This window comes from Trichosurus vulpecula, chromosome 8, assembly GCF_011100635.1.
Source record: "Trichosurus vulpecula isolate mTriVul1 chromosome 8, mTriVul1.pri, whole genome shotgun sequence".
Classification (NCBI taxonomy): Eukaryota; Metazoa; Chordata; class Mammalia; order Diprotodontia; family Phalangeridae; genus Trichosurus; species Trichosurus vulpecula.
The window spans coordinates 15,609,271-15,637,027 of NC_050580.1; the positions used below are offsets into that span (position 1 = coordinate 15,609,271).

At 44.2% G+C, this 27,757-nt stretch overlaps 1 protein-coding gene across 1 annotated transcript; it reads left to right on the top strand.

Moving 5' to 3' along the window:
• Window positions 1–3,117: 3,117 nt before the first annotated feature.
• DKK1 (dickkopf WNT signaling pathway inhibitor 1) lies at window positions 3,118–8,543 on the top strand. The gene is made up of 4 exons (XM_036737304.1): window positions 3,118–3,417; window positions 4,355–4,553; window positions 6,841–6,975; window positions 8,293–8,543. Exons 1-4 carry the CDS (start codon window positions 3,118–3,120, stop codon window positions 8,541–8,543), a joined length of 885 nt encoding a protein of 294 aa, XP_036593199.1.
• Window positions 8,544–27,757: the final 19,214 nt, after the last annotated feature.

Sequence of the window (27,757 nt, forward strand, 5' to 3'; positions counted from 1 at the left end):
CAAAAGGAGAAAAAGAGGAAGAGGAAAAAGAAGAGGAAGCTTCATGCCTCCATTCCAGTCTACGTTCTCTGTGAGATCAGGGTTCCCCTTCTCTACAATTCCCCAGCCCTTAATACATACAGTAAGCATTGGATAATTTTTCTTGGATTGAAATAAAGTTTAAAGTACATGACTCAAAATAAATACATTAGAGCATTTAAAAAACATATTAATCAAAGGTTTCCTTGGGGGAGGGGGGTAGAAGAAAGAATCTAGTGGAATTCTTGTACTTCTTGGAATAAATTCTCCAAAGCCAGGTTAGAAAATCCTGGAAGATTTACTAGCAGGCCAGACCTTCAGCTTTCTTCCTCCAGCCTGGAGCCTAAATCCTGTGTGACTGCGTGTGTGTGCATGCCGGTGTGTATGTATATGTGTATATGTCTGCATGCATATGTGTACGAATGTTCATTTGAGCCAGTAGCTCTGTAGCTCCGATCTGGTCCATCCTGTTTCTCTCACAGATATCGAGGGATCAGACTGAAGGATCACAATACAAACGTAAGGCCTGATTTTAATTGAGTCCTTTCACTCCTGCCAAGCACTTGACATCTCCTGAAGCCTTTGACTTAGGCACTTCATTTTTACAGAAGAGAACACTGAGGCTCAGGGGAAGAATGATTTTCCCCGGTGACAGAACCCAGGCCAGTGGGATCTGAATTCCGGTCTCTCCTGCCAGTAGAACAGGCTTCCTTGGTCCTCCCCACTACCCCACACCTCCTCTAGCTCTCTATGCCACCCTGCCCAAGGATAACAAGAGTTCTTGGCCAGTTACAGGAAAGTCACCAGTTGTTACTTCCTATCTGTCTCCCTCTTTCCTCTCATCTCCAGCCCTGATCTAACGTCCAAAGGCCAGGCTTCCCCCCCCCCCCCCAACATTGTCCCTTCAAAAGGGAATTTAGAGCAACCTTTCTTTTCGACCAGGCTTTTGATGTGCAAATCTCCTCCCCCTTCCGCAGGGGACCGGTGGAGGGAGAGATTCAGACGGACAGAGAGACACAGACACACAGACACAGACCTACAGACACACAAGCACACAGAGAGTATGCAGAGAGACCTGAGTAAGGCGAATCCCAAAGGAAAGACTGCTGTCCGACCAGCTCCTGCCCGGGCGCGGCGCTCCAAACACCGCCTCCCCCGCCCCCAACTAAGTGCTTAATGAATAAATTACGCAGGAAGCCTAGCTAGAGCGCTATGTTTATTTTGGCTTATTGGAAGCTCAGTAAGAGGTAAAGGTTTTATCTAGCTTTATGGATTGTGAAGTTCCTTTCAGACACCATCTCTTTGAACCCTCGCAAAGCCCCAGTGTAGTGAGGCCACTACAGGGATTATAGTCTCCATTTCACGGATTGGCCCATCTTGCTAGTGGCCCTCCTCAAATTATTTGGGATTTCATTATCCGTGTATACGCCCCCTCCCCCACATTTTGCATATATTAATCTATTCGTACAGGGTATTTTCCCAGTAGAATAGACTGTAAGTTTCCTGAGGGTAGGGTAAGTTTCAATTTTATATGTGAATCCACAGGGCCTTCCTCAGAGCAAGCGCTTAAGTGATTGCTGAATAAATGGGTGTGCAAAAGCAGAAGCTCAGAGAGGTGAGGAGACTTGCCTAGGATCACACAGCTAGATAGTACTAAATTAGAGCTACCAGAGACTTCTCTAGGCAGCCTGGTCAGTTCTGTGGATCCCTTCTCATAGAACTACAAAGGAAAACAATCATGGTGAAATAGTTACTAACATATTTTAAATATTTATTTAAATATATTGATATAGCACAACCGACTCATTACAGATGAGCAAACTGAGTCCCAGAGACGTTGTGTGATTTGCCTTGGGTCGTACATCTACTAAGCGTCTGAGAAAGGGTCCGGGTCGTCCTGACTCCGGACACAGCTAGGGCAACAGCACGAGATAGTGGATGGGAAGATAGGAGTTTAAATCCTACCTCGGGCACTTAATTAGCGAAGTGCTCCTGGGAACTTGACTTCAGCTTTCAGTGTCCTAATAAAAATAGCCATCATTTATATGACCCTTTAGGGTTTCCAGAGCGATTTACTTATTTGATCCTCACAACAACCCTGGGAGGCAAAATGTTGTTAATATTCCCAAATTAGATATGAGGAAACTGAGGCTGACTCGTCCAGAGCCACCCAATGTCTGCGGCAGCATTAATACGCAAGTCTTAGGATTCCAAGTCCAACCCTCCAGCTCTGTGCTTGTTCGAAGACAAGGTCTCCCCTCCGCCCGGTTGTGTTTCCGTTACAGCCCCGGGGGTGACAATGTGCCTAGTGCGAGCAAAAAGCGCCTTTGACTATACGGGAGAGGAAGAGAGAACGGACTTTGAGTGCAGAAGGGAGGCCCGCTGAAGCTAAGAAGAGTGTCTCCGATGGTGGGGTCTGGGACCCTGATTCAGGGTGCGGGCAAGGGTCCCAGGAGTTCCCCTCCCTTAGCTATGTCCAGGACAGCTTCGGAAAACTTGATTCATGCCCTGGGGGCATGAGCTCGGCGCGCTTGCCCACCGCCGCGGAGCCTGGGACCAGAGGCAGGAGGGGGCAGGGGGGAAAGGGAGATGAGAAAGGAGAGAAGGGGAGTGTCAGCCCCAGCCTCCTTTTCTCCCTCCCCCCCCCCTCCCGCGTAGGCACTCACACACCCCCTCCCAGCCCCTCTCCAAGGCTTTGAAATACCATCCCGGGCTTTGTAGTGGCCCCCGAGGGGGCGGGCAGAGCCAGGGGCCGGGATTATAAAGGCAGTGGCGGTGGCAGAGACCCGGAACAGAGCTGCCTGCCCATCCAACAGCGCTCGGGAGTTCTGGTTGGCTCATCTGGGGCTGCTCTCCTCTGCCGCTGCTGCCGCAACTGAGAGCCAAGGAGCCGGGGAGCCTAGAGTGTCCGGAAGCCGGGCAGTCAGCAGAGCCGGGAGCCAGCAAGCGGCAGCGCAGGACCTGCTTCCCACGCGGCTGTCTGTGCGCCCTTGGGCCAGTGCGTCCGCGCTGCCCCTGCTCTCCGTCCATATCTGTATCTCTGTCTCTGTCTCAGTCTGTCTTTCTCTCTGCCTCTTCCTCGTCATCACTACATCCAAGATGCCAGCTCTAGCCCCCGCATTGGCTGAGGGGGCGGCCCGGTTTGTGCTGGCCCTGGCCGCGGCTCTCTGCTGCCCGCCGTGCGCCCCGGCGGCCGCAACGCTGAACACTGTGCTGGTGAACTCCAACGCCATCAAGAACGGGCACTCGGGGCCCGGAGGCGGCGGTGGCGGCGGTGGCGGCGGTGGCGGCGGCAGCAGTGCTGGGCTGGTCCCCTTCTGGGCAGTCAGTGTGGCTCCGGGAGACAGCGTTCTGTTCGACCGACCCAACGGGTACATGCACGTGGACAACAAACACCAGGTGGGCACCTCGCCTGGGGGCCTCCTTAGACTGTGGCGGAGGGGACGGGGCGGTGGGATCACGGGCAGCTCCAGCCTGGGGACCAGGAGCTCCTGTGCCAGCTCGGATGGACGGAGAGGGATGATCGCAGGGAAATGCTCCTGTGAGTGAACTCTAGAGGAATTGGCGAGATTACTGGTGGGGGCGGAGTGGGGCTGCAGTCGCTTTCTGAGAAAGGGGGTGGTGACGGCTCTCTCGTTAGGGGTGATGGCTAGGAGGTGGGGGGAGAACCAGTCGCGTCGTAAAGGGCAAACTCTGGCCTGGGAGGCGGAGGGTGCCCAGCCCGCACCAACTTTGCCACCTCCTTCCCTGCGTGCCCTTAGTCCTAGCGAACCAGCTGGTTCAAATATGAAATGTTTTGGAGAGGATCAGAGATCGAAAGATGGAATTGATTTTTGAAGTCATTAAGCCCAACCTCTTTATTTCACAGCTGAAGAAATTGAGATTCGGGGGTGGGCGGGCGGGGTGACTTTTTCCAAGCCACTCAGGTAGTCAGGAGCAGCGCTGGCATTCTCTGAATACAACCCACAGCGGGCTACTGTGAACGTCAGTTTCTTCTTCTGTAAAATTCAGAGGTTTGCCTCTGGAAGGACCCTTCCAACTCAAAACAGTCCATCAGTGTGCCCTTATTAAGAGCCTTGTATGCTAGACACTGGGCTGAACACCAGGGCTATTCAAAGACAGAAGTGAAATACTCCAATCGCCCGGGTTCAGATTCTGTTTGTTTTCATGAGCTGTATGACCTAGAGAAAGTGATTTAAACTCTGTGGGCTTCAGTTTTCCCTTTTGTAAGGTAACGATCTGTGGCCGGGAGGCTCTCCAAGGCAGGTCCAACTCCTAGGATCCTTCTTAGCCGGATCAGAGGTCTCACAGCGCCCTCCCCATTTTCTCTCGGCAGCAGCACTTTACCTGTGTGGATGACAAGGACTGCGGTCTGGAGGAGTACTGCGACATTGGCTCCCGGGGCGGCGGCAGTCCAGGAGGCGGCGGCGGCGGCGGCAGCAGCATCGGGGTGCAGATCTGCCTACCCTGCCGCAAGCGCCGCAGGCGCTGCCAGCGTACGATCATGTGCTGTCCAGGAAACTACTGCAGCAACGGTGAGTGGCCGTGCCGCCCGTGCGTGCGTGCCTCACCTGGGCCTTATCTGGGCTTCACCTGGGCCTCCTCTATCTTGGTCCCTGGGGGGAAAATGCGAAGCACTGGAGCCCTCTCCCCACGTAGGGAGGCCACACAGCGGGTCACAGCTTCTAAAGAAAAATAATTTAATTTCCTCCCATTTGGGAAGAGAGGAAGGAGATGGCAGGAAGCCTGGCCCTAAGACAGCTTACCTTGGCATTTCTCTTTCTGATGGCACCCAGCAAAAAAGCAAAAAAGTGTGCCACAGAAATGATTAGTAGTAGTAGTTGTAGTAGTAGTAGTAGTAGTAGTAGTAGTAGTAGTAGTAGTAGTAGTAGTAGTGGTAGTTGTAGTAGTAGTAGTGGTGGTGGTGGTGGTGGTAGTAGTAGTAGTAGAGGAGGAGGAGGAGGAGGAGGAGTAATTGGGGCAATCTAATGTAATGGAAAGAAAGATCTTTGGAGTCAGAGTCTGTATTGGAATCGTAGTCCTGACTTTGTAACCCCTAGTACTGACTTTGTAACCCCAAAGTCAAAGACCCTTGTCCCACCCTTGCTCCCCTTTCCCCTCCAGCAGATTTTGTGCCTCTGTAAAAGGAGGCTGTGGACTCTACACTTTCTCTCTTGGGTCCCTTGCCGTTGTAAAACCTAGCCTGCTATGGGGGCACAGTGGACAGAGTGCTGCCCTTGCAACCAGAAATCCAAGGCTTCTGGATTCAGATATTTGCTCATTAGCTGTGCAACCCTAGGAAAGTCACTTAAGCTCTGTACACCTCCGTTTCCTCCTCTGTGTATATTGGTTGTATGCGGCTCTTTATAGCAGTCTTCCCCCAGTAGATTGTAAGCTCCTTAAGAGCAAGGACTGTCTTTTGCTTTTCTTTGTCTTCCCAGCCCTTAGCACAGGGCTTGGCACAAAGCGGGTGCTTAATAGATGTTAAATGATAATAATAACATAAATTTCGAAGTGTTGTTGGGAGGCTCAACTAATACTACTACTACTACTACCACCACCACCACCACCCTATTAAAGTTATTAGGCCCCACTAGTTTTAGATACTAATAACTCAAGTTACTAGTCTCTCAATAAAGCTTTGGGTTGTAGTAGAGAATTGGGTACATGAGAAAGGGGTCCCAGTTGCCCAGAGCAGCACCAAGTAGAGCTGGGTGTATTTAAATTGCCATTTGTTTTATTTTCACACTTGTTTACATTTTAATAGAAATAGACTTGTTGAAATGTTCTTTTATTTACACACATCATCTCCTTTGTGAAATTATCCAGTGACTACAGTAAATGACTCTTGCTTCAAAAGAGCGTGCATGTTCCAGTGGAAAAAATGACTCTGAAGTCCAAAGGCTTAGGTTCCAATCTTACTTCTGATACTAGAGCTTTGATCCTTTGAATGTGCTTAAGAGCAAAGATTTATCTTCAAAAAATCTCTGAGATCATCTAATTTAAGCCCTTCTTGTATAGTACAATAGAAGGAGACCCTGGTGTGAAGTTAGCAGGTTTGGCTTCCCAACCTGACTTTGTCCTTTACTGATAACTAAGGGGGTTAGGCTGATGGCCTCTGAGGCCCCCTGGAGCCCTAGAGCTGATGCTATGATTAGCTGACCTCTATGGTCCCTCCCACCTCTCCATCTCAGATTCCACTGATGATGAAACTAAGACCTGGGGATCTGGGATCTAGAGATCTGGGATCTAGGGAGAGATCTGGTAACTTGGGCAGAGTCCCAGGGGGTAGTAAGTGGGTCAACTGGATTTGAACTGAGGTCCTCTGACTTTGAATCCAGGACTCTTTCATCTGAATCATGCTATGGATATGCAACAAAATACTTATCTGTATGTGTGAGTGTGTTTTTAATTTGGTGGCACAAACCTCAAAACCTCCAACCCCCCGAATTGGTATGTTCCCACAAATTCAGTTGTACTCAGAAAGTGCTTTAGAGAGTCTGGATTCTGGCCTTCATGTTGTCGGGTATGAGTATCAGGTACAGGCAGTACATCATTTACTATTGTTGTGACCTCTTGGTTCCTTGGGGTCCCCATCTAAAAATTGAGGAGGTTTTAACTGATAACCTCTAAACTCCCTTCCAGCTTTATATCTTTATCTCTATTGTAAACTGAGAGAGGGAGGTTTGGGGGACATGTAAAATGATGGTATGATACTGAAGGGGGTATCACCATGAGATAAAGTGACCTGGACAGCAAATAAAACATAGCACATCTGAGGCAGAGACTTTAGCCCTTGACCGGTGCCTCTTGCCTTTTTAGGGATATGTGTGCCTTTGGATCAGAACCATTTACATGCAGTAGAAATGGATGAGATGACCACAGAACCAGTGAATAATGATCACAGTCTCTTAGAAGGCCAGCCCAGGAGGACCACTCCTTCTGCCAAGACCAAAGGTGAGAGAATATATGACTCTCCTCCCTTCTAGTGAAGGTGTCCTGCTCTCCTCCCCTGCAGCAAGGACAGACCTGTGGATTTAGGACTGGAGACCTTCTCTTACTAGCTGCTAGGAAGTAACTTCTCTGAATCCCAGGGCAATGGGTATATAGTGGAAAGACTAATAGGTTTGTTCTTAGAGGACCTGAATTCATACCTTGGCTATCTATACGACATTGGGAAACCCCTTTAACATCTCTGAGCCTCTGTTCCCTTAATTAACAAATGAGGCTGTTGGACCAGATGTTCCCTCTACCTCCAAAGCTCTATGATTCTATGAATCACACAATCTCAAGAATTGGAAGGTTTATCAGGAATCATACAGTCAAGCCCTCGTTCGGACAAGAATCCCTTCTAACCCCTACCTGTCAATTGGTACTTCAGCCTCTGACTGAAGTCATCAAAGCAGGGGGACCCTACCCCCTCCTGAGGCAACCATTTCACTTTGGGGCAGATCTCACAATCAAGTTGTTTTGGTTTTTGTTTTTTTTTTCCTCTGAAGTCAAACCTAAATTGACCTCTTTACCACACCCACTCACTATCCCTTGGTCCCACCTCAAAGAGATATTGTTTCCAAAAAAAGTGCTTAGTACAGAGCTTCTGCATACTGTAGGCACTGCATAAATGTTTATTCCTCTCCCCCAACTCTAAAGTCAAAAAAGAGGAAGTCTAATTCCTCTTCTCCATCAAAATAGTTTCAGTAAAATGAGAATATTTATAGTGTTGTTATGAGAAAGAAAGGCATCATGGAGTGAGTTTAGAGTCCAAAGATCTAGGTCTCAGTCCAGGCTCTGCTGCTTACTACCTGGGCAAGTCACTCACCTCCCCTGGGCCTCCATTTACTCATATGTCAAGTGAAGAGATTAAACTACACGGCCTCTGAGGTCTTCTCCAGGAGAAATCAATGATCTGAGGGTACTATTTAAGCATAAGTTATTATGGCCCAAAGCAATAATTTTATTATTATGAGAAACCACTGCCACTGATATAGATCAATCACTCTACCATGGACAGTTGCCTGAGGTACTGAGGAGTTAAATGAATGACCCCAGGTCACTTGATTACTATGTTCTGAAGCAGCTCGTTAACGCGGGTCTTCTTCACTCCAAAGGCTTGTCTTCTTTATGCTGGGTCATGATTTCTCTCTCTGAGTTATGGTGTCTCAGAGAACAGGAAGCTTCCTGAGGTCAGGGATTGTTACGTTTTTCTCTTTGTCCTTGGTAAATGCTTTCTGGCTGAAGGATTCTCGGCACTTCTCACCTTCCTCACTTCCCCAGGTCAGGAAGGTGCCGTTTGCCTCCGCTCCTCCGACTGTGCCGATGGACTCTGCTGTGCTCGGCACTTCTGGTCCAAGATCTGTAAGCCTGTGCTCAAGGAAGGTCAAGTATGCACCAAGCACAGAAGAAAAGGCTCTCACGGACTGGAGATTTTCCAGCGCTGTTTCTGTGCGGAAGGCCTGTCCTGCCGAGTACAGAAAGATCACTTAACTAATAATGCTTCTAGGCTTCATACCTGCCAGAAACACTGAACTGCCCTTGTGAACGGCGGCTGGCCATGGACTCCCGTGTGACATCCAACCTTTTCTGGAAGGACACAATCAGTGTTTACAGTTGCACTCTCCAAATGCTCCTTCCGCAAGCCTGGAGTGCAAAAACGGCTTTGTTTCTGTAGGGAACGAACTCTATGCAGTGACTGTTTGCAGTAAATTACTGTGTTGTAAATATCCAATGTGGCATTTCCCTGTACATGATCCCAAACTTTTTAATTATTTTTCTAAAAGTGTTGCATTGTCCACAATTTATCCACAACCTGTAAATTTTGTACACACTGGTGATGTTATCTTGAGTCTGATAAATATTCTATTTTTAATTGAAATAAATGGTTTCTGCTGAAAGGCTTTGCCTTCTCCCTTTGTTACTTAGAGGTGAGTGCTCTGAAGGGCCATTTGCCTTTCGGGAGAGACACATAGGATCTTGGGCGTAGAGCTAGAAGGAATCGTAAAAGAAAATCCAGGATAACCCACGCCTTCATTTCAGGGAGGAGGACAAATTACCAAGACCACAAAGGTAGTAGGCAAAAATGACTCCAAGCCTTCTTAATCCAAAGGTAATTCTTTCCACTTCATCAAACGTGGATGGAATGATGGGCTTGGAGTTAGGAACAACAGGGTCCAAAGCCCACTTCTGACCGTCTTGAGCTCTGGTAATACTGGGCAAAGTGGATTTTTTCCTGGTGCTACAGACAATTTCTCAAGACTTTTCAAACATTTAGACCTAATAAGTTCTTTGAGGGAGGAAGTTCCCACACCAGAAGTTATCAAATTGACAAAAATCACATTTCTCTCCTCTCTTTGACGATCTGGTCATACTTAAGTATCTTGAACTACAAAAGCCTGTTTTCTGGCTAAAGGGGAAAGGTATGTAGTTAGGTTAGGGAAGATTGATTCATTCAAATATTCTTATCTCCAAGCAGTCTCAGAAATAAAACTCTTCATTTGTTGTGGGGAAAAATCACAAGTTAAGATAAGTTTTGGTGTAATTATCTTTAATTTTTTTGTTTGTTTACAATGACAGAAAATATTTGACGTTTTACAGGGCTATTCTGGGGCAAGATATAATCAAAATCTAAGGTGATGTCATCGGCTCCTACTGATAAAAAGCAAAAAATCTCCAAATGAAATCTTAAAGGACTTGATGAAGGAAGCCAAATAGCTTACATTCCTAGAGTGTTTTATGGTTTGCAAAGCATTCTCTCTAAATGAAACAATTATCCGTCTATGGATGAGATAATAAACCCCTGCCTTCTAAAAGACTGATTTCCATATATAACTGACATTTCTATCCCACTTTAAGATTTACAAAATTCTTTCTTCAGCATCAGCCTGATCAGGTAGTCTGACCATTATTATACTCCTTCTATATATGAAAAGCATTGACCTGGTGAGGTTTAGTGACTGGCCCAAAGTCACACCAGAAGGAGATGTCAGAACCAGGTTCTGAACCAAGATCTGACTCCAAGTTGAAAGCCGTTCTGCTTCACTCTACATCAACCTTAAGACCCAATTTATGACACTTAGAACCAAATGCATAGAATAAACCTAGGAGTCATGTTGTACATTTGTAAAACATTTGGGGGAATTCAAATTCAGCCCATGATCAAAAGGGCAAATGGGCAAGTCCAGGAGCTGAGGAAGACAACTGAAAATATCTTAAAGGTTAGGGCAGGGGTGGGGAACCTTCGGCCTTAAGGCCATGTGTTCTGTGAAGTTTGGATTCACTCAAAGGGCCACACTTGAGGTCCTAGAGGGCCATGTCTGGCTTCAAGGCCACAGGTTCCCCACCCCTGGGTTAGGAGGATGCCACTGTGAAATTTTGCTGAAGGTTGACTTCCTGCCATTTAATTTTCCTTCCTTGGCATTTTGACTTGCCAAGTATGACTTAGTTTTGACTCCACCATCCGTATGTCTTTACTGTGATAAAATAGGGATCTCTCCATCTCCAGTAGTAGGAATCCAAAACTGACTGACGCCTTCAAAGCTCAATCAGCAACTTTCTCTTTGCTCCCACAAATTCTATGTGGGTGTCTGATCCACATGTTAAATTGGTACCAGGGGAATATATGGGGGCTAAGTCTCTGTCACACATTGTTTTTTCTCTGCATGAAATCTAACCAAACAATTTCTTTATTTTGGTTTAGTCCTGAGGTGTCTTTTACTACCACTTATGGTCTAAATATATATTATATATATGCATATATATAATACATATATATATATATATGATGCTGTTTGGTTTATATGGAGGAGAGTATGTATGTATATATACATACGTATATATACATACATATATGTATATATTACTGTATGGTTTATATGGAGGAGAGGGAGAGGAGCCCTTATTATTCTACTCAATTCTTGTCTCTCCATATCCAGGAAACTCAGTACTCTGGGCATTAAAAAAAATAGTGACTGAACAAGTTCCAAAAAAAAAAAAGTTTCTCAGCTTTGCAGCCAGAAATGGAGATTGCAGGTTTAGGGGACTTCAAGGTCATCCCCCAAACTGAAAGGCTAAGATATTTCCTTACACTGCCTTTTGTTGGGAAGGTTCAGCTTTCATGCCCAGGAGAAATGTTCTCTTCCTCTGTGGATGGGTTTTGTGAATCACCAGGAAGGCCTGATGCTGAGGCCTGGATTTCCAATGAAGTACAACAGATGAGAGGAAACAGGAAACTGCTTTTTCTCAATGACTACTTTCTCCCAAGACAGAAGAGGCTTCTATTTGAGAGGAAGAGGCTTTGAATTTGACAGGCCCTGGTTATCCGATCCCTTCCTTGCCACAGGAATAAAGCAGTTGGGTCTGGAGAACAGCATCTTGCCAAGGCTGCTGCATTTGGAGAGGACTTGGGGACCTGTCCCTGCTAGTTACTCTGTCTGCAACCTTGGGCAATCACTGCAGCTCTCTGGACCCCAGTTTCTTCAGCTGTAAATTGAGAAGATTGGACTGAACAACCTTGAGGTCCCTTTGGTCTCTAAATTAATGAACCCACATTTACTGTCCAGACCAGCCCATCCTTCATAGAAGCTGCCTTTTCTCTCCAGTCCTCCAGTCTTGCAATTGCTTCATTCCCATCCTTGCTGCTGGCCATTCTGGGCCCTCTGCTTTTCCCACAAGAATTCAGACTCTATCTACCCCCTACACTCAGTTAGGTCATCCCGTTGCCACTTCATGCCCCTTTCCAAACCATTCCACCAACTCTTGTTCCCTATTATGTGTTGACTTCCCCTATTAGAACATAAGCTCCTTGAGGGCAGAAAATGCCCTGCTTGCCAGCATTTGTATGCCCAGGACTTATGCCTTTAGTGCAGCTCTGACCACAGCACCCTTCCCCCACCTCCATTAAATATAATCTAGTCCCCTCCAGCAGTAAGTAGACTCTCTTTGCATTTTAAATCCCTTCAACACTTTGCCCCTTCCTTCTGTGAGGGTCTTTTTATACCTTACTCACACCCCATGTGTGACCTCTTTGCTGTTCTTTGTACCAGGTGCTCCACCTTTGGATTCCAGGGGTCTGTCTCCCATAGTTAGAACTCTCTCCCTTCCCCTTCTGGCCTCCCTGTCTTCTTTTCAATACCAGCTCAATTGCTACCTTTTGTAAGGAGCCTTTCCTGATTCTCCAAAATTCTAATATTCTAATGCCTTGATTCATTTTATCTATCTATCTATCTATCTATCTATCTATCTATCTATCTATACACACACACGTATAGACATATATACACATGTATATAGACATATATACACACACATACATATACACAGATACATATGTATACACACACATACATATATACAGAGATACATATATACACACATATATAACTATGTCCAGACAAGATATAGATAGACCGATGATAGATAGGTGATAGATAGATAGACGCATATATCTTGTTTGTACATGGTTGTTTGCAAGTTGTCTTCCTCATTAAAGGTGAGCTCTTTGAGTCTAGGAACTGTCTTTTGCTTTTCTTTGGACCCCCAGTCTTAGCACAGTACTGGCATGTGGTAGGTGCTTAATAAATGTTTATTAACTAACTAGTTAGTACTAGTTAGAGCCTAATAAATGCCTTTCCCTTTCATAGGATTTCTTCCACTGCTCAAAAAAAAAAAGAGGTGAAGTAGATTTAAGTGAACATAAATTCCTTCAGAGTTAAAATCATAATTAAATTGCCTGTTTCTTAATAAGGGTGGTACTTCTGGCACACAGAGCTATAACCATATGCCAGTGGCAAACAGGGCTAAATGCACTTTCACTTTGGATGAAGAGGGTGATAGAGACCCCAGTACACCCTGAGGCCATTTTAAGGGAGATTAGTGCTGAGGAGAGGAAGGGTAGGGCCTGGGCCAGGAAAGAACTCACCAGGGGTGCACCCACTCCAAATGGGAGGGACTCGGGATTCAGGAAGCCATTATCTTGAAGCATCTTTTTCTAACTAATTATTCTTGTTAACTAGGTGCTAAACAGGGTATTTAAGGCACTGATTGTTCCAGCAGCACTCCTTCTAAATTCCAGTGCTCTGGGGCAAAGCCCAGGTCACTCTACCTTGGTAATGACTGTTGGCACAGATTAATTGTCAGGAACAATTGAAAGAATCACCTCTTTGTTGGCCTTTGGAGCTCCCCTATTTAGAAGGCTCTTCCTTCACAGTAATGTTATACATGTCCAACATCATCACACCACCCCAGAGTGTGCAGCACTGGCCAGCACGGTCTATAGACAGCATGCACTTTGTTTCCCAAATGTTAGCTTTCCATTGAGATCATAGTTGTCTTCCTTTCTGGTCTCTCCTTCAAATTATACCTTCGAGGAGACAACTGCATTTATGGTTCCCATTTGCTATTTATTAACAAACGATGGCTGAGCGGTTTCAACTACCAGAAAAAAAAATGCTAAAAATATGGACATGGATCCATCCAAGTAACCTAAAAATAGCAGAAAACAAAATAAAAAGAGAAACTGAAATTCAGTGTTTCTGCTTTGATTGTTTTTTTTTTCTTAACTTGCAACTTTAAATGAATGGTGAATGAGAAGAAGAGCTCAGGATGGATTACAGAATATTTGCATGGCTGCAAGACTATCATGGTGGTCATTCCAAATGTCATACCATTCAGAAATCTGGGCCATTTAATTTTCTTCTGGGAAAAAACCCTACTTTCCACACTTTTTTTAAAATTCTGGCACCATAATTAACCATCGAGTGGCAGCTATGTGTTCTTTAGTCACTTGGGCAGTCAGACGGGAAGCTTGAAATGCTTCCTACATGCTAGGCCCTGGGGTAAGTGCTTGGGATATGGAGAAAGACAAATACATCAGCCTTGTCCTTTGGCTCCCATTCTACGGGAGAGACAACTTTCAAAGGGTTGGACATACAAGGTATATGAATTCAAAGGAAAGGTCATTTCAGAGGAAGAGGCACTAGCAGTGAAGGAAGGAAGGAGGGCCACCAGGAGGGGCACCTTTAAGAGGGGGGGATTTGAGCTATCTCAAAGGCAGACAATGGAAGACAATCCCAGCCAGTGACAAGCCTTCATTAAACACTGCTATGGATCAGGAACTGTGCTTAGCACTGAGAATACATAGAAAGAGGCGGGGCGAGAGGGTGCTGTCAAAGTGCTTACAATCTAATGGGGGAGACAACATTAAACGATTCTGTACATGGATAGGATAAATTAGACATAATCAACAGAGGGAAAGCACTAGAATTAAGTAGAAAGAGGAAAAATTCTTGAAGAGGGTGGGGTTTTAGTTGAGCCTTGAAGAAAGCCAAGGAAGCCATGACGGGGAGATGAGGAGGGGGAGCATTCCACTCAATCTGGAGGTAGAATGTGTTGTTGAGGGACAGCAAAGGCATCAGAAAACATGAGAGCAGGTGAGAAGGGAGTACATTGTAAAGGCAGGAGGACTCCTGGTTAGGAAGGACTTGAAAAGCTAAAGTGGATGTTACATATGATCCTGGAGGTGATAGGGAGCCACTGGGGTTTATTAAATAGGGGAGTAAGATGGTTAGATCTGGGCTTTAGGAAAATTAATTTGACAGCTGAGTAAAGGCTGGACTGGAATGAGAACAAACCTGAGGCAGGGAGACCAAGCTGAAGGCTGTTGCAATCATTGTTCAGTTATGATGCGATGATAGCCTGCACCTGAGTGATGGCAGTGTCAGAAGAGATAGCAGGGCATATACCAGAGATGTTACAAAGACAGACCAGAGAGGACTTGGCAACTGATTGGATATGAGGGGTGAGAGAGTGACTAGATAAGAACGATACCTAGATTGGAAACCCGAGTCCCTGGGAGAATGATGGTACCATTAAAAATGATAGAAAAATTGGAAAGAGGGGATTTCAGGGTGAAAATACTGAGTTTGGTTTTGGGCATATTGAGTTTAAGATGTCTACGGGACATTCAGTTTGAGATGTCTAATAGACAGTTGAAAATGTGAGACTGAAGGTCAGGAGAGAGGCTGAATATTTAGACTTGGGAATCATATGCATAGAGATAATTGAATCCTTGGGTTCTGATGAGCTGGTCATGGGAGATAGCATAGAGGAAGAAGAGAAGCAAGCTTAAGATAGAGCCTTGGGGAGCTCCCACATTTAGTGGGCAAGACTTGGGTGAAGATCCAGCAAAGGAGACTGAGGAGTGGTTGGACAAAGTAAGAGGTGGGGAGGGAAGAGAGAGAGAGAGAGAGAGAGAGAGAGAGAGAGAGAGAGAGAGAGAGAGAGAGAGCAGTGTTACAAAGACTTAGAGACGAGTACGTATGCAACACAAGAGGGTGGTTGATGGGATTGAATGCTGCAGAGAGGTTAAGAAGCATGAGAGTTGAAATAAGCCATTAGATTTTGTAATTAAGAGGTCATTCTTGGTGACTTTAGACCTACACTTCTTTAGCTCAATTTCAGCTGAATGGTGAGGTTGGAAGCCCAACTGTAGAGTTTAAAATTGAATGAGAGGAAAGACAGTCAATTTAGAGAGTTTTCTCAAGCAGTTTAGTAATGAAAGGTAGAAAAAAAATGACACTAGCCGAGATGGTAGGATGAAGAGTGAGTTGTTTTTTTGTTGTTGTTGTTTTTAACAGATGAAGGAGATAGGAGTGTGTTTAATGGCAGCAGGGAAGAAACTAGTAGCTTGAGCGGAAATTGAATATTAGGAGAGTGGGAATGTTAAGGGGCCAATTGCTGGAGAAGACAGGATGAGGTGGGATTAAGGGGGCTCATAGAGAGGGACTTCTGCTTTGGCAAGGGTAACGGCCACCTCTTCATCTTAGGAAAAAAGTAAAGGAGAAGCTAGTCAGGAACGACTTCTCAGAGATATGAGGTGTGGAGGAGAGAAGAGGGAAGTTTCACCAAATAGCCTCAGTTGTTTTAGTGAAGTGTGAATTGAGGGGATGCCATGGGAGGCTCAAAGAGGGATGAAAAGGTTTGGAAGAGTCGCTGTGATAAATAGGAAAGTGAATCTTTAGGAGAGGTAAAAAATGATTCCCTTGTTGTACCGAGGGCCCAGTTGAGATTATGTAGCTATAAATACATAACGGATTCGGCTAGCATGGCTGCATGGCTTTCTCCAACTCTATCCAACAGCACGCGAATAGGAGCAAAGGCAGTGGGTGGTAAGAGTCATTTAAGGCTGGAGCTTGGCAAGGCATAAATGGTGATAGAACAAAAGGTGCAGGGACTCGATAGGGCAGAATTGAACGGAATCATCAAAGGGTCAAGATATGGAAGGGAGGAGAGTACAGCTGGTTTGTTGGTGATGATGTGGCACAGAACTGAGGAGTGGTGGATCTGGAGGGGTGAAGTTTAGGCAGGAAAGGATGGACAGCAGAGGAAGTAAAAGACTGGATTTGAGCAGGGTAGAGCAATGCAAAACCATCGGTCTTAAAGTCAGGCAACCTGGATTTGAGTCCTGGCTCTTCTAACAAGCTGCCCCAGTATACCACTGAGTAAAATGGACATAATACTGGTAGTATACTTGTTGAGAGGAAAGCCATTTGCAAACTATAAAGGGGAACAAAAGTGGGAGCTTTTTTGATTAATTGTTTTTATCACAAATGATAATAATAGCAGTAGCATTAGCAGCAGGAAGAGGAGATATAGCAGAAATTGTAATATTGATGGAGCCCCAGCAGGAGCGATAATAACGGCGTCAGTCTTTGGAGCAGGAGCGGTAACAGTGAGAGCAGCAGTGGTACCAAAAACAGCCAGTAGCAGCCCTGCTTCCATGTCACTTCTCCCTTAGCTTCCTCTCCACACCGCTCCGTCTCCCCAGCGGCTACTGCCCTCCTCCTGGTGTACCCTTCCTCCAGCCCCACCCTGGTTTCTGTCTCCCTTTTGTGGTTTATCTTCCCCTAACAGTAGGGAGGGTAGAGACCATCTCTTTGTATGGGTGTGTTTGTATTACCAGTGCTCACCACAGTAAGTAAGAACTTACTAAATGCAATATCTATCTATTTAGCAGTGATGGCAGTAGTACCGCTCTGAGGCATCCTCCTCACATTCAAAGTTGGATTCATGGTGTGGTAGTGACCACCCTGAGTTCAGTGCAGTCTATGGATCTGTACTACAACAGCTGTATCTCCTGAGCCCCCACCACTGCATTCACCTTTGATAAGTAAGCCAGGAGAAACAGTGAGTTCAAAGCAAGGTCAGTGATTGAGATGGTGTCTTAAGGACAGAAATAACGAAACGATCCTCTCATGAGCCTGAGGAACATGCCCCCACCACTGTAAATATTAAAAACCACAATTGTCCGTGTTAAGGGATACTTGAATGGCATTATGGTGTAGTGGATAGAGTCAGCCTTAGACTTTGATTCTCTATTAGCCTATGCTTGATTCCTGCCTCTGATGCTGACTGACTGGGCAAGTTAATTAACCTCTCAATGTCCCAGGCAACTGTCAAGAAATATGAATCATGGAGCAGATGTTGACAAACGTTGGTATTCCATTCCTCACTAGAAAATAACTTCCTGTATCAATGGAGTGACAAAGACATTTTTTAAAGTACTTTTGTATTCTGTTTGGCTTTCCTCACAAAAAGAAAATCTTAATAGTTTCATAAATTCCTACATATAATAATAGCAATATTTTATAGGTACCAACACATCCATCTGTGAAGGACTGAGCTCTGCTCTTTGATTTTTGTCTGCTCTGAAACGTAGACTTCAAGATAAATGTTCCCTATTACAATGAATAGTTTCCTTTTCTTAGTATATGAAAGAATGTTCTCTACCCTACCCAAGACTCAGGTAACAGTCTCTTCATTCAGTATGATGGTGGTCATAGATGGTCATAAATGGTATGGGACCAGAGAGGCCATCTGGCTGAGCGCTTTACGGAATCCATCACTTCTCCCTTTGATGGAATGTAGGGTCCCATGGAGACCTTGATTTTCCCAGGGTTTCTTGGGAGGGATTATAGCTCAGAGTTAGACTCCCACAGGCAGTCCTTAACTTGGGCATTTCTCCCAACAATGATGTAGTCTGTGTTCTAAAGTGATGAAAATTGGGATTTATTTAGGGTTTTGACAGCAAGTACCTGTCCCAGAACGGAAAAGTCAAAATTACAAAGCACTTGCCTGAGTGCTAAAAATTTGAACAGAGAAGCAAGGCAGTCCCTGTTCTCAAGGGGCTCACAACCTAATTTGGGAGTTGAAGCCTATAGGAAGTTTCAACTGCGAGTCAGAGAGCTTAGTTATAGAGATAATGCAGTAGTCTGCAAGGGAGGAGCTGACCAGGAATTTAAGAGTACTGGAGGGTATGGAAGCATTCGTCCCATTAACACTGGCCTGGTTCACACAATCCCCCGGAGTGGGACCGACAACTCCAAACCAGTGGCTTTAGGCTTTCCAAGGGCAGTTCAAAGGCTCTCCAAACCTTGTTAAAGCCCATGGTGTTCACAGTACTTAAAAGATGTGTTGTAGTGTGTATGCCAATCCTAGAGGTCTGCTTACAGAAAATCGGGGGAAGCCCTTTCCTGGGTATTGTTTCAGAGAAGGAGGCAGAGCAGAGGGAGGAGGAAGAGGAAGCAAGAATATCATAATATCATACAAATATCATACAAACCCATACAGCCACAGTAAGTGGCACGGCCAGCCTTGGCAAAGCACGGACAAGTAGAAAGCTGTTCAAGTATTAGAATAAGGAGGAGAGATAGAAAGATATAGACAGGCAGATTTAGACAGATACACAGAGAGAGAAGAGAGAGGAGAGGGAGGGAGGGAAGGAGAGAGAGACATGAGAGGAGGGAGAGAGAGGAGGGGAAGGAGAGAGACAGAAGAGAGAGGAGGGGAGGGAGGAAGGGGAAGGGGAGAAAGAGAGGGAGAGAGAGAGGGAGAGAGAAAGAGAGAGAGGGAGGGAGGGGAAGGAGGAGAGAAAGAGGAGGGAGAGAGAGGAAAGAAGGAGAGAGACAGACAGAAAGAGACAGAGATACAGAGATGGAGACAGAGAGACAGAGATGGGGGGAGAGGTTGGGGGAGAGACAAAGAGGGGACCACCTGTTTAAGCTTTTGTTTAGTTGCTTCTAAGCCCTTGGACTGCAGTCTCTTAATAACTGAACCTGGATCTCATTTGAGGTGGAAAAATAACCCTAATTCTGAGGTGGTTTAACTTCTAATGATTTCATTCCTTTTGAAAATGCACAGGTGTCAAAGTTTCAGTGATCTCCACCCTCCACTGTGTGCACTAAACTTTGTTTGGTCTTTTTTAACTCTATTCAGCAAAACCAGCTAACTCTTGGTTTAATCCCCACTGATGCTGGGTTGTCTTTCCCTTGGCCCATGGCTGGGCATTCTCACCCTGCAGCCAGTATGCTACATCAGGGCTCCCCCTAAATGGTTTTTAGGAGCCGGGAGGGGGAAGAGGAAATTGATAGTGATTCTCAAAGCAAAGGCTGAACTTCTGGGTCTTTGATCTTCCCCTCACAGACTCTGTGGTTGGTTTTGATTTTCAATGAAAGTAAAGTCTGAGTGCACCTTAGGTGAAGGTGAGCTTCTTCCAAGCCATATGCATATGAGGTCTGGCGCAAACAAAAAGGCAGTTTATAGATTTCTCATTGAACATGGTATGTTCAGGAATATGGCCCAGCTTGCCTTAAAAAAAAGTATTTTTATTGAGACTGATTGTTTTGTCACCACACATGTTTCCCCCCAAAACCCCAGAAAGATACCCCACAAAGTAGATTCACCAAAAACAAGTCAACAAAATCACTTAATCATCACTTTCCACTTTGTAGTTTACTTTGGACAAGAGAGAGGCAGCTTGGGGCAGCAGATTGTTGCTTGTCCTTCCTTTTTGAAGACAACCATTGACATCATGGGTGATGTCTTGACTTTTGCATGAATTGAATTTAAGTGAGGCAGAGTTGCTCAAATTTCTCTTCCAGTGTTATCAAAGTCCAGTGGGAAGACAAAAGTTAAGACAATTGATGATGGCCCAGGATAGCATCTTTGATGTGTAACCAAATTCTAAGTACTCCAATGCACCTTTGTGGCCATTGGAATAAATTGTTCTTATCCATGCATTAAACCAGTGGAAGTCTTCACAAGCTTGGTGTAGACATCCCCCTAACTCATGGATAGATTTGAGGCCCCTTGGTTACCCTCAACCTGATTTAGCCCATCTGCCGAGATGGCTTTACCAGGTTGTGGCCACTGTGCATGCTATAGTTGGGCGAAAGATGGATGAGCAGCCTGGAGAAGGGCTTGGCAAGCCCTCAACACCAGAGGTGCTAGTTCTCCTGGAATACCCCGTAAACCCCAGTGCATAGAATGCTGATCCTGAAGCCAGGATAGCCTCGGTTTAAATATCACCTCTGATGCCTGCTAACTCTATTATTATGACCATGTTGTTTAACCTTTCTGAGGATCAAGCAACTCTCTAAGACTATAAATTATAGATGGGCTGTCATTCACTGTGGAGAGAGTTCACAATGGGTAGAGTTCCCACATGGAAGAAATCACAGGTTTTTGTTCCTCCTGGAGGCCTTTCCTGGTCTCTCTCTTCCCTCCAGGGCCTTTCTGAGTCTTCATGACCCCCTTTGGCATTCTCTTGGCAGAGATAGTGAAAAGTTTTGCAATTTCCTTCTCCAGTTCATTTTATAGATGAGGAAACTGAGGCAAACAAAGTTAAGTGACTTGCCCAGGGTCACAGAGCTAGTAAGAGTCTGAGGCTGGATTTGAACTCAGGTCTTCTTGACTCCAGGCTGGCAATCTATCCACAACACTCTATCCACAAAGAGTCAGATACAACTAAAATACCTGAAGAATAACAACAACAGAAGCTATATGATCCTAGGCAAGTCACTTAACCTCTTTTTGCCTCTGTCTCCTCAACTGGAAAAAGGGGATAATAATAGCACCTACCTTAATGAAATATTTATTAAAAGCCTTGCAAACTTTGAAACAATATATAAATGCTAGCTACGATGGTGAGGATGATGAAGATGCCACATGCAGACTGGCAGGCAAGGCCCTGCCTTCACAGCTTGGTCCTTGCCTGTCTTACCAAAGCCATCGGGGTGAGTCTAAAGGCCCTCCCCATCCAAGGCCAGCGTGTGATCCAGAGCATGTGATCCAGAACTGTGAACCTTGGCTCTTTGCACAAATGTTTGTTCTTTCCTTTTAGATGAAGGGGATCAGACATGGATGCCTGGGAATGGAGTCTGAGCCAAGGCTTTAGCCAGCCAGTTCAGCATCTATGCTTCAAAGAGTGGCGAAGGAAGATGCTTCAAGACATTCATATCTAATGATGGCTGAGACCAAAACTCATTTAGTAGTGAGGTCGCATTTGGATGGGGACTTGGTAGGACCAGTGCTACATAGAAACATCATTAAGCCTGAATCCATTCTCCACAGATTTGAGGTGGTAAAAAGGAAGGCATGCTGTCACTGTACTGGGGTGACGTTCTACTGTTACTGTATTGCCAAAGTAAATATCTCTTTGCAAAAGCTAATCAATAGGGGCAGCTAAGTGGTGCAGTGAGTAGAGCACTGGCTCTGGAGTCAGGAGGACCTGAGTTCAAATCCAGCATCAGACACTTGACACATTTACTAGCTATGTGACCTTGGTCAAGTCACTTAACCCCAACTGCCCTGCCTTCCCCCCTCCAAAAAACAAAAGCTAATCAATGTCAAATGGTTAAATGGAACTACAATATGCATCATGGGCAGTTAACAATAGGAGAAAATGCCATAATGGGGGCCCAAGTTGATAGAATTAGAGAGATACCCCAATCCCTCAGAGGTACCTCTAGAACTCTGATGGAAAGATGTAACCAATATCTCTTCAAGAGAGCAAGAACAGAGTACTTTCTGAACCAAGAAAGCCTTTATGGGATATCTCAATATAATGGACAGGTCTTCTTGGGAAAGAAGTATTTGACTAAATTAGAAAGTTGCCTGATCTTAATTTATGTGGGTCCCATAATCCTTTTTGCTCTATACTAAGAATGTCTTGAGTTTGGGTTATCTTTTTTCCCAAATGGCAAAGTTGGAAAAATAGTTTGGATATAAAAAGCTACAAACTTCCTGGGAAATCTCACCCTGTAGACGGACATATTTGACATTAACGGATTTATGTATTTTTAAGAAAAGCTCTAACAATTTCATACTTGTGAGAATCTCCCCTGTGACAGCTACTTAATGTTGTAATCAATGGACACCTTAGTAACCGACAGAAAATCTTTCTTTTGAAACATGAAAATGCTAGTCTGCAAGACTGGCTGAGGGCCAGTACGATTGCCATCTATGAAAAAGAGGTCCTGGGAATGGCGGTGGGGCAGCAGGAATCCGTCTCCATTGAAAAAGTGTTGATATGTTCTAGACTAGGCAGATAGGAGGAGAGTGGTAGAAGAGATGTGGCAGGCAGAAAAGCCAAGGAAAGGGCTGAGACAAGAGGGAGAGAGAACAAGGCAAGGATAGGCAAGACTGATGGAGAAACTAACAAAAACTAAATTAAACTTGAGAGAAAGGAAGAAGAAAGAACCAGGAGTAAGAGAGAGTTCACGAGGCACAGCGTTTACATATAATAAGCCCTTAACTGACGTTTTTGCTATCGACCTGTCCATGTAGCTAACTATTTAACATTCACCAATAATTCCTTTTAATCTGGCATGGAATGTTAACTGAGATGCTTTAAAATGGAAACGTCAATGACTTGAGACTGGTGGGGACCATTTCCACTGAAATTTCCCGTTGGAGAGTTGCTAGTGTCTAAGGTCTAATACTGTCTAATAGTGGTTTGGGGCAGGGATTGTTTCACCCATGACATTGACAAAAATATCGTCATTTTAGCAATATCTACCTTCGAAAAATGGAAGTCACTTGAGCGCAATGATTGTTCCCTTTCTTTTCTTGTGTCTCCAGAACCAGTCACAGTGCCTGACACATAATAGGTGCTTAATAAATGCTTGCTGATTGTTCTACCTACTCTGTTTTTTTTCTTTAGCCAAAGAAATGTTACAATTCTATTATTTGGAGGCAAGAGAAAATTTCTCTAAGGAAATAATAATTAAGAATAGATCTTGTTAGAAGAGATTCTCAGCAAAGCCCAGCCACAAGCCTTATCATTTCACCTGGATTTACATAACACCTGTTACCATACCATCATACTGCAAGTAACCCAGGTGTAATGGGAAACACCTTTAAATGTCCCCAACCATCCACGCTGGGCGTTAGAAGGCACACAGCAGGCAATCCATAGGGTTTAATGATAGATTGAGATGTCAACATAGCAACCTCAAGGAAGTGCTCCTGTGACAGATGATAGAGAACAGACTTTTGATTTCATTAGCACAGAGAACTCCCAGATAACAGAATGACCTCTAACAAAGCAGGTTGTTGCCCAGAGAATGATAGGTTAAGTGACTCACCTGAGGGTCACGAGGCTGGAATGTGTCAAAGGGGGGATTACAACCAAGGTCTTCCTGACTCCAAGGCCAGTCCTCTACTCCATGATGATTTTCCTTTTCTGCAATTATATTCATATTAATTTTAATTGATGTTAATTATAACGTCTTATATAAACTATAATTTACCTCTCCCCCCCAAAAAGAACGTTTTAATGTACATTTAGTCGAGGGAATTTTCTCACCAGGAATTCCCCACATCAATGAAATTGCAGGTCTGAGTCCATGTACCTGCATTTACAAATATACATATATATATGATATACACACATATATGCATGTACATATACATGTATGCGCATATATGCATGCATCTGTACCTGTATTATATATACACATATGTTCATATATACCCATGTGTGTGTACACATGCCTACATACATAATTTGATATCATATTATGTTGTGCTACATTGTATTGTATTATGTTTCCAAACTATATTCTATTGTATATTGTATTATATACCCTATGTATTTGGTGTGTAATTCCAATTACTTCAAATAGATCAACAACTATTAGTAATTCATAGGCTCTTATGCTTAGAGCTGAGACCAAGAAGGGATCTCAAAGACCATCTATTCCAATCCCTCTATCTTCTATGATTGTATATACACACATATATGTAATATGTTTGTGTGCATGTATATACAGTTAATTTACCAAATATTTTCAAGCATGTTATTTTAACTGATTAATATTAATAGTAGTTAGTATGGCCAGGCTCCAACATAGATCTGGAAAAGTGAGAACATTTGGTCTAATCAAATAAAGTGAAATCATATAAGAGCTTTTAATTCAACAAGATTTATTTGGCACCTTCTAAGTGCCAGGTACTGTCCTGAGGGCTAGAGATTTGTCAGTCATGAATCAGTCATAGCCCTTTCAAGGAATTTGCATTCTGTTGGTAGGAAACATGTATGCAGATAAATAAATGCAAAACGCACATAAAGTAACCTCCAGGGGGTGAGGGTGGGCACAAATCTAATATGAAAGCAGGTTGTTAACAATAGAACAGGCTTTAAATGGGGTGCAACGGTAGGGTTGGGAAGAACAGAATAGGGACACCAGGAGAATGAAGCTGATCTGAATGGATCTGAGGGAGCAGAGATCAGTGATGAGAGAAAAGTGCTTTGGCCTAGGCAGCCTATACTCCATTGAAGAGGAATATTGAGAGGAACCATAAAGCATTAGATAGATAGTCACTCCCTTTTCAGTAGCAAAGGTAATATTGATTTGATTATCTATTTCTGAAAAAAAAAGCATGAAAAAAGGAGAATGATATATGTGCTCAAGACAAATTGGAAATACAGTCCCTGGTCTTGCTTGACGGTCAAGGCAGGGACCTGGTACATTTCTGGGCTGAGGCTGGTAGACAGATGAGACACATTTCAGCTAGTTACCTTCAGTCTTGTATCTTACCCTCTGCTCCAGGACTCACTTCAGTTTTGAACCTATAACCTAGAAACACGTCTGGAGGAGGGTATCAAGGTTGGTGCGGCACCTTGAGTCAAGGGTGTGGGAAGATTGGTTGAAGGAATGAAGGATATTTATCCTGGAGAAAAAGAAAGCTCAGGAGGGCTGCTTTCAAGTATCCAAAGGGCTATAAATTAGACCAGGTTAGACTTGTTTCTTTTTGCCCCGGAAAGTAGAACTAGGAATAGAAATTTTAACCAAGCAATTTTAGGCATGATATCAGGAAAAGCTGCTTAAATGTTATTGCTGTCCAGAAGAGGAGTGGCCTTCCAGAGATAGTGCCCCTTGCCCCTCCCCCCACTCCTGGAGGTCTTGAAGCAAAGACTGGACAATCACTTATTCAGTCTGTCATAGCAGGAGTCCTTTCAGAAAGGGGGTTGGGCCTCTGAGGTCCCATTGATATTCAGTATATGGATAGGGCAACCTGAGGGGATTTCTTGATATTTATCTTACAGAGTTACCAGTTCTTGTATGGCCCTGAAGACCCTTCCAACCCTGGGCTCCCACAGTTCTGTGATGCAATGATGTCAGCCCCTAACAAACACAAACAAAAGAGGGAGGCAAATGGGGGCAGCAGTTAGCAGCTCTGGTCTGTCCTGGGAATTCGGACTCGTTGCTATCACAGATGTTCTGAATTTCAGGGATGTCAATGTGTGTTTCATGATATCCTTGAACTTCTAATTATGTGCTGCTGACTGGATTATTAGTTGACCTTCATTATTAAAATTCACATAAAAAGAAATGAAGCTCAATTGAGAGCAAATGTTTTCCCCTTTAGAACATCTTTCGGCTTCTACCAGGGTAGGGATTTGATGCATAAAGGTAAATGGGACACTGATAATGGTTTATCAATATTATAATTTTGTGTTTTTTTAAACTCATATTACTTCTCCAGTGATCACTGAGTTGGCAGGGTATCACCATGCCCAGAGTGCTTGGGCTGGGCTCAGAAAAATTCGGGTTCAAAGACCAGGAAGACTTGGCAGGGACAAGTTACACTCATTAGCCATATGGCCAAGGATCAATTATTTCATTTCTCTGAGGCCCGGTTTCTACATTTGTAGAACAGGAGTGGTATTACCTGTACTACCCAGGCCTTGGTTGTGAGGTTCAAATGAGGATGAGATCATATAAGTAAAATGCTTTGTATACTTTAAAACGTTATACAAATGTCAGCCAATAGTCAGGAGGAGTAGCAGCAGCAGCAGTAACAGTAGGGATAGGGGTGGTAGCAGTAGTAATTATACTAGTAGCAGTAGTGACAGTGGGAGGAGGAGGGTGGTAGTAGTAGTGATAGTGGTGGAGGGTAGCAGTGATGGTGGTGGTGCTGGTGGTAGGAGGAGGAGGAGGAGTGGGAGTGGGGGTCATAGTACCAGTAGTAGACAACATCATCGTCCTTAAAGTGATCATATCTACCAAATGTCACAACTTTTCATCAGAGAGAAGCTCTATCTACAAATCACTTTTTGATTCCAAAGGCTATGACTAACTTGGAATGGTTTTTTGGGTTCTTTTTTCTAAAAATATCCACCCTGACTCTTGGGATCTGGGATTTTATGAGGCCTGGCTGCTAGCCACCATCTTGAGGACACATTAAATTATTTTTACCAACAGCAATGTAAAAGCTGAAAGGTCAGAGGGCACCTAGCAGTTTCTAGTCTGTCTTATTTCTGGTTCAACATCAGAAAAATAAAGTGACTGGATAAGCATTAAACATTTGGTTTCAATACATTCAAATTTACCTTTTTGAAATTTTACTGAGGCTTTTAAAAAAAATCACCATCACTTGCCAATACTCTCTCCCCAATAGAATGCTCCCTTTTGACATAGGGGTGCAATCAAGCAAAATAAAGAGCATATTGACGATGTCTAACAGAATGTCACATAGCGCACCTGTGGTCCATCACCTTCTTACCAAGAGGAGGCAGCTATATGTCACCAACAGGCCTCTAGTGTCAAATTACATTCATCTGCCTTCTGAAGGCTTTTAATTATTTTGTCTTTTACATTGCAGAGAGGTATGTAATGGGTCAGAGAACTGTCTTCTGGCCAAGAAGACCCAGGGTCAAGGCATGACCATAACTGACTGTGTGACTAAGGCAGCTAGGTAGTTTAATGGATAAAATGCTGGACTTAGAATCCTGCCTCAGACATCAACTAGTTGTGTAACCTTGGACAAGTCATTTAACCTTTCTGAGCCTCTGTTTCCCCATCTGTAAAATGGGTTTGTTGGACAAGATGGTTTCTAAGGTTGCCTGCAGCTCTTGATCTATAATCATCACACACACATACACACACACACACACACACACACACACACACACACACACACATATATATATATATATACATATATATATATATATATATATATATATATATATATATATACATGTAATACAGTCTGGGCAAAAGGAAAGGCATTAGCAACTGGGAGTATTTGGAAAGAATTCATACAGAGAGTGACTATATGACCCTTGAAAGAAACTAAGGATTCCAAGATGCAGAGGTGGAGAAGGAGCACATTCCAGGTATGACAGATGGCAGGTACAAAAGTGCTGATGCTGGAGGTGGACCACTCTATATGAGGAATAGTAAGGTCAGTTCTTCTGGAAAGTAGAGGATATAAAGGGATTAAATGTGTAGCATGGCTAAAAAAGTAGGTTAGCACCAGGCTGTGAAGTGCTTTAAATGTCTAATGAATTGGTTTAAATTTGATCCTGGGGCAATAGGGATCCATTGGAGATTATGGGTGTACAAGTCTGACATGGCATGCTTATATGAGAATCCATTGTGTTCAGTTTGGTTGTTGT